Source organism: Zosterops lateralis (genome assembly GCF_965231275.1).
Source record: "Zosterops lateralis genome assembly, chromosome: 13".
Lineage (NCBI taxonomy): Eukaryota > Metazoa > Chordata > Aves > Passeriformes > Zosteropidae > Zosterops > Zosterops lateralis.
In genome coordinates this window covers 10,122,422-10,133,625 of record NC_139773.1, presented here as the reverse complement: position 1 = coordinate 10,133,625, position 11,204 = coordinate 10,122,422, and the positions used below count along the sequence as shown (strand labels likewise).

Below are 11,204 nucleotides of genomic sequence, written 5' to 3'. Positions count from 1 at the left end.
TGTATCTCAATACAGATTGCAAGGGTGTTTTCTCTTTTAGCTACAGGCACTAGGACACATGGGAAAGCTTCCATACTTTTTACATGTGGCTGATTCCTACTCTGTAGGGCAATGTAATATGCTAACCTTAGTTTTTTCCTACTCCTTTTTATAGAGATGGGTAAAGAACTTAAAGCAATCCCACAATTTTGAGTAAACTTGGAAATAATCAATTGCTTGTATCTATCCATATTCAGGCAATCATAAGTTAGGTATGTGCAGAAGGAATAGAGTATATATATGGAGAGCAGAAGGTAGAATATTAAAAAGTGAGCCCTAAAAATGCAGGCCTTTTTCTGACCTGCCTGTGATCTGAATTAGAGGAATTCACCTGTTCAGGAAAGTTTTCTAAACTCTTTGTTGTCAAGGCTTTTAAGTTGTTGCTATTAAACATTATAGTAATACCAGTATATCTGTGGCTACTTACCTTTGCACTTTCTTTTATAGAAATGATTGTTTTTATTGAAGTGCTTCATAAACATGACTACATGACTAGTATGCCTGCATAAGGTATTATTTTACAGGCATGGGGGTGAGGAATTGTTAGTGAGTGAATGTTATGTATCAGAAAGGAAGCTGGGAAAGTACTTAAACTCTTGAAAATACTATTTATGTAGAAGTGTGTGAGTATTGAGTATACCATCTGTAAAATGCTGCAGTGAAACATGCTTTGTGATCAAAGAGGAAACTGAAATGATGTCCAGGGTTTCTATCTTGGCATGAGTAGGAAGGTTCAAAACAACTTGCTTAACTTTGTGTTATGTTCAGTGAAAGGGATGTTTTTCTTTACAGGTATCTCTAATTTTCCAATGCTGATAGCTATTGGTTTTGTTTCTAGATTATTTTGAAAGAGAGAGAAGAGAAGAAAGGCCGTTTATCAGCTGACCACAGCCTTCTGGGCTCTGATGAACAGAAAGAGGCTCATTTAAACTTGACTGCTGACCAGTCTCAGGAGCTGGCCTCTCAGGAAGGTTGGTCTCTATATCTCTAGACACCCATTACTCCCCTCAGCTGTACTAATCTGCTTATTTTCGTATTTTGTGTTAATCTTCTTACACCACACAATTTATTGATGTTATCTTTTAGCTTTTTTTTGACATAATGAAATCCTAGCAATTGAAACCCTCCTCTGAAATACCTTGTCTGTCTCTGTTGTGGAAGGCTCAGTGGTACACTGTGGGTTCTCAGTACATGATTTCCATACAGCATTTTAATTATCATCTCAAGTGGGTGTTCCCACCACACATCTGAGTTGATAGTATTCTTGATAAGCAAGCAAAATGTGACCTCTTGTCAACCATGCTATGTTGATCACAGTGCTTTTTAATGATGAGCATACTGAAAGGTGTGCAGATATAGAAGTAAATAGGGTTTTCCTGTTTGTTGAACATGTCAATCAGCTGCAAGTCAGCACTGTCAATTTTCAGCAGCAGCCCTGAGCAATTGAGAAACTCCAGAGAATTTTCAATGTCTTCAACATGTTTGGGGCAGTGGAGGAACGAGGTGTCTGTCAGGATTCCACATCTACTGCTTCTTAACTTTTTCTTCTGAATGACCTGTCTTGACTAGAATGGGAAAATCCTAGACATCTTAGGAATAAGTTAGTTGAGTATCTTATATATAAAAATAGTAAGGAACTATTGGAAGGAGTAATAACATTTAAACAGGGTTTTTTCTTCTGTTTTATTAATTTCCCAAAGAAAGCTGAAGATATTTTAAAATGAATATTCAAATATTGTTTGTTTATCCAGTCCATGCTGAGTGGTGGATGTGTGTTCAGTTTTTCTCCCCTTTCTCCTATCCCTCCAGAACACTTAGTGTTTTCAAAATGGAATTTGGACAAAGTAAGGGAGTGATAACAGAAGTGTGGTTCTGTTTCTTTTACATTAAAAAAAAAAAAAAGTATTTGTATTCTATAATATTTGAAATTTGCCTTTCAGAAACTGGTCTGAGTATGCCTAGTGATACTTCACTTTCTCCAGCAAGTCAGAATTCTCCATATTGCATGACCCCAGTGTCCCAGGGTTCACCTGCTAGTTCTGGAATAGGAAGTCCAATGGCATCTTCTGCAATAACCAAAATTCACAGCAAGCGATTCAGAGAGTAAGAGTTTTGCTTTGTTAATATAAATTCAAGGCTTGCACTTCAGTCACTCTTGTGTTTTAGTGTGGGTAGATTTAGTAGACTTAAGAGCTTAATGAACATAAGCTTCTCTTTCAGAAATAGAAGGTTCTGCAAGTATTTTCTTTTTTTTTCCCCCAAATGGATTGTTTGTGTTTGTACATAAATGTGTGTATATATGTACGCATACTCACTTGAGCCTCTTTGGTTGCTACAGCAAATAAGCAAGGTGGGAGTATTTTCTGAAAAATATTTTTTGAAGGAAGGATGTGTATGCTTTGGATGGGAAAGGAAGAAATACTTAAGAATGCTTAAAATACTGTAATAGTACCTCTTAATGTGTTAGGGCTTTTTTATTAATGTAATGTACTTTGTAATGTACTAAATTAAGTAGAAGAAAATTGTTTGAAGCAGTTATTGCAGCCTTTGTTTGTATCTTTAATTTTTTTTTTGATTGGCTTCTTGAAGTAAGGGATATTACTACAAATACAAATATTTTAATGATGTATTTTTAACTTAGTTTGCAGTCTGATCTCTAAATCCTTTTAATGACTTTAGTAAAAGTTAAGTGTTCTGAGGAAGTAAAATATTTTCATTTGCAAAAAGGCCGGGTGAAACCTTGGTGATGCTAATATCTAAAGTGGCAATACTGACGCTTGTCAATGTTGTTTTGAATTGACAGATACTGTAACCAAGTTCTAAGTAAAGAAATAGATGAGTGCGTGACTCTCCTATTGCAAGAGCTCGTCAGCTTCCAGGAGCGGATTTACCAGAAGGATCCCACGAGAGCTAAAGCCAGGAGGAGACTCGTTATGGGGTTGCGTGAGGTTACCAAGCACATGAAACTCAACAAGATCAAGTGTGTCATCATATCCCCCAACTGCGAAAAAATTCAGTCAAAAGGTACAAATGATAAAAACACGTGGTGCACTCTGCTCTTTCCAGTTTTCTCGTGCTGATTAGATGTGTTAATTAGCAAGGTTGGAAGCATTTGTTACTATGTGTGATGTAACACTTCCAGACTCCAATTGGGTAATTGCCATTCCACATTTATTCTTTTCTACTCCAGTCTGGAAGAAACTCATTCATGAGGAGTGAAGAGGTTAAAGAAAAATAGATATTGTAGAATTGAAATTTACTCAGTGTGTTACTTCATTCTGTGTTCAATATACCTTGCAGAGTCCTGAATTCTGGATGCTTTTTAGGAGAATGCCATAAGAGGAATGTGAATTGTTAGTTAGCCAACCAACACATTTTCTCACAGCCAGAAGTATAAACAGAGGCTTCCTGGGATAGGAGAATCGCAAAGCTCTGCTTAAGAAAAGACCTGTGAAACTCTGGTTTGTGTGTAAGACTAGTAGAGAATACAGAATATCACCTTCATCTGTACTCATTCACTACACTTAAAATATATTGTGTGTTATCCTCTGGGTCATAGGAGCTGCTGATGCGTGTACTGAAGTTTTACTGACTAACTGCATTAAAGTGGGTTAGAGAGTTGTATCATGCCATATAATTACTTCAAGTGACTAGATACCTGTTTAAAATTGCTTTCTTCAAGGTGGACTGGATGAGGCTCTGTATAATGTAATAGCCATGGCACGGGAACAAGAAATTCCGTTTGTCTTTGCTCTTGGCCGCAAGGCTCTTGGCCGCTGTGTGAACAAGCTGGTTCCTGTTAGTGTTGTGGGTATCTTCAACTACTCAGGTGCTGAGGTGAGTAATTCCACTCAAAGTGGCTGGAGTAAACAGTTATGTAAAGGATTGACTTGGCTTTGAGAGCACACCTAATACACCTTTGATAATAGCCCTGATCTCATCTATATTACGGTGTCTTTTCTTTGAAATTCAGTTTTTATGGTACTGAGAGACTGTGTGGAGACACTTTGGTCACAACATCTTGTGGGTTTTAAACAGACTTAAACTGTAGTCTGAAATTCTCTGGAAGGCTTAAGAATGTAAGAAAAACAGTATCCTAAAGTATGTCCACCTCCTCAAAGTTGCATAAACCTGGAGTGGTGTTTTTCTTATTTAATACAGAGAAGAACCAATTCTTTAAGTTGAGGTATTTGGTGTTAATCTTAAGGCTCATATGTGGTATACCTTGGACTGAAAGGAGTAATGTAAAGTGAAAACTATTAGTAAGAATTACTGCTGATAAAACTGCCTTTGTACTTAGGATCTGTTTAATAAGCTGGTATCCCTGACTGAGGAGGCCAGGAAAGCCTACAGGGACATGGTGGCTGCAATGGAACAGGAACAGGCAGAGGAAGCCTTGAAGAATGTCAAGAAGGCCCCACATCACATGGGTCATTCTCGTAACCCTTCTGCAGCAAGTGCTATCTCGTTCTGTAGTGTTATTTCTGAACCCATCTCTGAGGTCAATGAGAAAGAATATGGTAAGTAGGTTAAAGCTTACCTTTGTAAATAGAAGCTGTGGTTTTCCAAATGCTGTTTGTTGTGAAATGTAGCTAAAGATGCAGTGCTTCTTCCTAATTTACAGTATTCTACAGTATCCGGGGGTAAGAAAAGATTAGTTAGTCTTCAGTTAATTGCATAAGTATTTTATTTTCTCAGAACTATATAGAAAATAATTTCTAATCCTCAGAAGTGTTATAGGTATCTACCATCAGTAGAGGTGGCTTCTCCATTTTTATTGAACTGTTTTAAAACTGATAGCACAGAATTGATCATAAGACTGAGGAAGAACTGATGACAGCAGGAGCTAAAATATGAGGTCTCTGAAGATGGGACATGTAGCTTAAGTTTTTAAACTTGAGAACGGCAATGAATGATTCTACTGTGAGCAAAAGGCAAATTTGTTTATCCAGTTGCTTAAGCCCAGATAAAAAGGAATATAAAAGGGAGGCTACTTGTTAGAAGTCAAAAGCTGCCTTTTTTTTTGTCTGAGAGTGATTTAAAGAGAATGCTGCCTTTTTAGTGAATTCTTTTGTGGTATCTTGAATTCATTTCAGGAGTTAAATATTTTATAAGAAATCCTTAAATGAGTTACTGAAGATGGTGGCAATTTTCTTCTTTTAATTTATACTTGAGAGTAACCTTTTGACTACTCTTACTCTACTCTGTGCTACATTTGGTGTTTACACAGGAAACTAAGTGGCACAAACTTTGAACTTTGTAATGTCTGCTTTAGGGTACTGTAAAAACCCAAAGTAATTCACAGCTTTTTCTGTTGTCTCTCCTTTTACCTTCTTCCTCTTTTTTCTAGTAGAATTTTTCCTAGAAAGCACAGAATAATTGTTGTATTCATATTTTTAGCTTATTTTGCTATTTAGGCTGTTTATGCATGCTCAGGAGAAATATTTTTATATACAAGGAATTAATGCTTCCTACTTAAACTTCTTTCAAAATTTGTAGAAACAAACTGGAGAAATATGGTGGAAACATCAGATGGGTTAGAGACCTCTGAAAATGAGAGAGAATTCATGTGCAAGGCTGCAGTACCAGAAAAAGCTGGTAATGGCCAAATGGAAAAAACCACTCTTAATAAACAACCACCTCTGGCTACAACTGGCGCTACCTCAGCAACAAATCATGGAAAATCCACCCCAGGTGACAAAGACGAGGTGAAACCAGATGACAATCTGGAATGGGCCTCACAGCAGAGTACAGAAACAGGATCCTTGGATGGCAGCTGCCGAGATCTTCTCAATTCCTCCATGACCAGTACCACCAGTACTCTTGTGCCAGGAATGCTGGAAGAGGAGGAGGAAGAGGAGGATGACGACGATGAGGATTATACCCATGAACCAATTTCTGTAGAAGTTCAGCTTAATAGCAGAATTGAATCTTGGGTTTCAGAGACCCAGAGAACTATGGAGACACTGCAGCTCGGGAAGACCCTTAGTGGTGCTGAAGAAGACAATGCAGAACAAAGTGAGGAGGAAGAAATAGAGACTTCAGAGCAGGCTGATCCCATCACTGATGGGGAGGAATGGACAAATGATAAGCACGCAAGTAACACTCAACATAAACCCACCATCTGCAGTTCTTTGAATAAAGAACACACAGATTCCATCTATATGCCGTAAAAATAAGCAGGAACTCAGGAACTTTTTAGAAATTATATTAAAACTAACTGTTGTAAAGGTTGCAGCCATTATTCCATATGCTTCATCTCAACATTTTGCACTGTTAAACATTTAATACGTGTATTTAATTCACAACAATATTTTTGTAGCTGTCTGTTACTTTTTTGATTTAAAAACTAGCATAGCTCTTAATCAGTATTGATTTCCCAGATTAGAAACTGTGTGGAAAAGTTGTCAGTAAGCATTTATTTGATCTTTTGTAAAAGGAAACATCTTGTAACTGACCAGTTTTAAGCAAAATTCTTTCAAGTTGTGACTCTCAAACTTATTTTCAAACAGATAACCTACAAATTACCAACAATTCATTTTGGTGGTATGGTGTTATACTAGGCCTGTCAGTGTACTTGGCCATGACTTTCTAGTACTATCTAGAAATAAAAGGAAATTTTTGGTTCTCTTTCATGAAAAGCTAGAAAAAGCCATTTGCAATCTTAATGGGAATTAAATAGTGGAGAAATTGTGTGTGATTCTTATGCTAAGATAGATGCAGCTTTTTAGTTGATCTTGGTGAATGCATCATTAAAAAGCTGCTGATAGCTGAGATGGACACAATAAGCTATAATAACTTTGATTCCAGAAAAACTTTAAACCAGAGGGATGTAATTAATGTTTTGCAGGTTTTCTTTACAAGGTAGAAACATTGCATTAAAAAAAAGCCAGGAAAGAAAACAAAAATTCCCCATTCTCTCTGCAGTTGCTGTCTGCCAAACCACATTAAGTGACTCATTAACCATAATCCCTATTCAGGGCTTTTAGTAAACTGATGACTTCCTCTCTCTCCTGTCACTTACCTCAGGAATGCTGTTTTGCATATTGTATTCTGCATAACACTGCAAAAAGCAAGAATAATCCTTTAACAGCAAGTGTGAAGGATGTGGTGGCTATCTCTGCATTCACCTGCATGCTGTGATCTTGGCCAGGATGGACCTTGAGAACTGCTGAAAACATGACTTGTCTCTTCTTGCAGTTGTAACAGCTTTAGGAGTTGACCTCTAGATAGGGAAGAAAGTAGTTATTCCAGGAAATGAGGAAGTGCCCTGTAGTTTGGGGAAGTATTTCAGTGATGGAGAGGTAAAAGAAACACAAATATGCCCTCCCTGAAACATACCTGTTGCTAGAGGATTGTTCCATGTTCTGTTCCGAATACTGAAGTGAAATGCATTAACTGATGATGGATTTGTTTCAGATGAGGATGGAGTGTGTGTCTAAACCTTGCACGTCAGGAGTCTGTTTTCCATCTTTGTCTGGTATTGGCAAGGGATACACTGAAACTGCCCAGCAGCAGGAGCTTCACTGCAGGAGTAGCCAAAGAGTAACTCACGTGAATAACACTTTCATAGCAAAAATGTTTCTTTTTATTTCACTTGGGTTTTCTTGATCACTTGTATCAAAATGCATGAAAAGCCTCTGGGAGGGCTGAAAACGACAGGAAACTGAAGTTAGCTGAGTTGGGTGTTCAGTCACACTTAGGAACACGGGACCAATGTTTATAGCAGTAGTGATGCTGGTGTTTTAAGTTGCACTGGGAAAATAAGACTCCAGGTTTAGAAGTCATCTAGCCCTGGGTTTTTAAATGCTAATGAGAATAATAGAAACTGTGTATTATGTAAATAATGCTTTGATAGCTATAGGCATAGCACATGCTATGTAGATAAGCAGTGTAGAGAGCTGCTATGACAACTGGCTGTTCTGTCACATTCTTAGCTCCTTAGTGTAACCTTCCTAGGTGTTAGAACAGGCGTTTCATAGGAAAACAAAGACTAAGGAATGATGCCTCCTGAATGTTAAACCTTTTACTGTCCCTATGGCAGATTTCTACTGTCTGTATTTAAGAGTTTTTGCTTTAGGACATGACAGGTGTTTGAACTGCTGACAAGCAAAACTCGCCCTTGGATGTGTAAGCACATCTCTGCACAGGTGAGATCAGTGCGAACACTGAGGGCAAAACTTTGCCAGAACATCAAAAAACAAAGGTGTTTGTAGTTTCTCCTTTTGCTTTTTCAGTGCCAGTGATTCAAATAACTTTTGATCTTGAAGTATTAACATCAAAGGCGCATCTTTTTATATGTCTTTTCTGAACTTGGACTGTCATTTTAAAATTTTCTGACATTTATATCAAAGAAGTCTTGTAATATTCAGCCCGCTATTTAACTGCAATTTTGCTACAAGTTTAATAGAGTTCTTGAAAGTGATACAGCACTTACAATTATCTCTCAATTTGCCAGCAAATAAGGAACGAGTCTCTTTTTAAAATGTGGCAGATCACCCTTAGGGGAGCAAACTGAAACTGAGTAAAGAAAACTGGGTTTAGTGCTTCCTTTTTTGATAAGCTGGGAATAAGCAATAACTGTAAGAATGAAATTGCAATTCCTTTGGGAGTGATCCATTTGCATCTGAAATTAGGGAAGTTCCTTGCCACTTGAAGCACTTAAGGAGAGTATCTCACTGTGGTAATTTTGGTTCTATTATCAACAGAATTTAAGAAGAAAGCGTACAAATGTTCTACAATACCATGATTTTTTAAAAAAGTAGTTAAATTTCTATTTCAGTGTAAAAGTGTGCAGTTTATACAGGTTGTTACTGTCCCCATGAAAAGATGTTTCTGTAGTTATAGGTGTATAGATATTTTTGTTGTGAAAATAATTATTCGGGAAACAAATCTACTTTTCTTAAGGCATTGTTTATAGAAATGATTTCACCACATACTTTATCTGGTAAAGTCAAAAATAATGTATCTGTGGTAGGGGTAGGGATCTTTAAAACTGATAGAGGTGGCTATGTATACAACCTATTTATATAAATACTCTTAAGTATCTCTGTCAATAATAAAACATGGATTAAAAATCTGTAAAAGGGAAAAATTCTGAAGAACTTCTGTCCTTAGTTGGACAAAGTAGCAATGTCTGATTAAGGCTAAGGCCCTGATCCTGCTCACACATACTTCAGAGTGTTAGTGCCACTGGCTTAAATTGGTGGCCTGTTTATCTGCTTAAGTTATGTGCAGGCTGTTGTAGGATTGGAGCTAAACAGTGACAGAGTATTGACCTGTGTTTTAAAAATTCATTATAGAAAATGTTCAGTAATGCACTTGTTGGTGTTCTTCTGGTAAAGCTAAGAGGTGTCTTTATGGGTGGGTGGGAGCTTACACAATGTGGTTCTGTCCAGTTCTTTAACACAAGCTTAAATTTTAATAATGTTACTTTAAATATGTATGTAAAAAAGTATTATTGTTTGAAAAGCTGCTGTTGCTGAAACTGTCATTAAGTATTTCTTGTGAAGTTGTGCCAACTAGTGAAACTGTTGAGCTGATTTGAGTGTCAGCCATTTAAAAATTAGACATGGCAATTTGTTAACAGAACAAAACCCAGCAGAAACAAGCCATAGAAACCAGGAAGGGGGGGTTTCTACTCACCCTGCCACACAAGGAAACACAAGAATGTCTAGCCCAAAACTTCCTCACCAATGAATGGTAATGCTGAAAGTAGAAACCCAGTTGGCACAGCCCGCGTTCTAAATGTTCATAAATAGTTCATATAATTTACTTTTTCAATAGATTCTAATATGGAAAGCTGTTTAATCTTTAATGTCTTAAAATTTATAGTAATACTTAGGTTAAAGCAGTAGAAAAACCATTATAAAATACAATATGAAGGGGTTTGTTCCATTTCTTTTTTGCTGTATGAAGGATAACTGTTCTGTCTACCGTACTTTTTGGAGTAATAACAGCTTTTTTGCACTATGTAAATACTAGTGGGGGTTCTTCCATAACTAATAAAAATGATTGTAGAAATTTATGGCTTTATTACTGTGCTGTGTTTGTTCACGACTGTTTGATGCCGAGTTGATGGGCAAGGGCTGCCCTGGTGCCGCAGGTGCTGGGACAGGTCTGTGTCACCCTGCGGCCACAGGGTGGAGGAGCTGAGTGGTGGCACTTGGGTGACAGCCCGTGCAGGGAGCTGGGCCCCTCAGCCACAGCGGGGGAGTGGCTGGAGCAAAAAGCAGGATTAGCAGAGGGCTTCTCACGTGGATCCCAGTCCTCTGGTGTCACACACTATGTCACTGACCAGAAAAATAGTAGATAGAAAACCCCATCCTCCTTCAGAGACCCTGGGACTGAAGCAGGTCCAGAATATTGAGTTGGAAATAATGTTTTACTTAAGAAGAAATGAGCAAGATAAACACAGGTACCTCCAAAAGCTGGGATTTCTCTCCTACTCTTCCGGATGAGAATTTCAGTTGACTTGCCCTTATGGTTGGAGTGATGCATGAAGTCACCTTTGGAAAGTAACATGAAGTTCTCTGCATGTTGTCCCCTCTTTAGCTGCTCCCACCTCTGTGGCAGTAAGTGACCTGTAACAGTATCATTAACTGGTTTTGCAACTCCCAGGTGTGAAAATATTTGTAACAATTCAAAAAGGATGAAGCTTTGTCCTGTAATTCTGGTTCTTTTATGTACTTTTACTTCATGTTTCAGTTTTGCTATTGCAGTTGTCTTCTGATGGAAGTGCTTCTGTTACAAACCTCACTTTGGGGGTTCTATGACTTGCAGAGTTACTCCTCATATCTGGCTTCAGCCTCTGTCTTCTCAACGTGATACAAGTTTTGGAAAGTACAAAAAAAAGTGGGTGGCACAGTGTGACATGTGCTGTGGAAATGACAAGAATTAGTTACCCTCAGGCCTTTACAAGCTGAGGTTTTTTTCCCCTTCTTCATTTCTTCACCATTTAAGAAACACTACCGTTGAGCAAATTTCCTTGCCTCTGGTGAGTTTTTAAATGGTGCTTTGCACTTCTGCACATACCAAAAAAAGCTCCACAAGAAAAGAATTACTTCTGCTAAATTCCTTCAGGCAGCCCTGGCCCTGCCTGTGCTCCCACAGCAGCCTGGTTTATAGGGCTGGGGCTGGAATTTTCTGAATCTGTGTGTCCACAA

At 37.9% G+C, this 11,204-nt stretch overlaps 1 protein-coding gene across 1 annotated transcript in view; it reads left to right on the top strand.

Annotated features, from left to right (window-relative positions):
* Positions 1–10,066, top strand: part of SECISBP2L (SECIS binding protein 2 like) — a gene marked incomplete at its 5' end in the record, with an annotated part of 28,532 nt that extends 18,466 nt beyond the window's left edge. The window contains 6 exons of the mRNA XM_083870654.1: positions 878–1,010; positions 1,980–2,142; positions 2,843–3,063; positions 3,722–3,876; positions 4,340–4,559; positions 5,539–10,066. Coding sequence (XP_083726780.1) covers positions 878–1,010; positions 1,980–2,142; positions 2,843–3,063; positions 3,722–3,876; positions 4,340–4,559; positions 5,539–6,212 — 1,566 coding nt within the window. The 3' untranslated portion in view covers positions 6,213–10,066. The remainder of the gene's footprint in view (positions 1–877; positions 1,011–1,979; positions 2,143–2,842; positions 3,064–3,721; positions 3,877–4,339; positions 4,560–5,538) is intronic.
* Between the last annotated feature and the right edge of the window lie 1,138 nt (positions 10,067–11,204).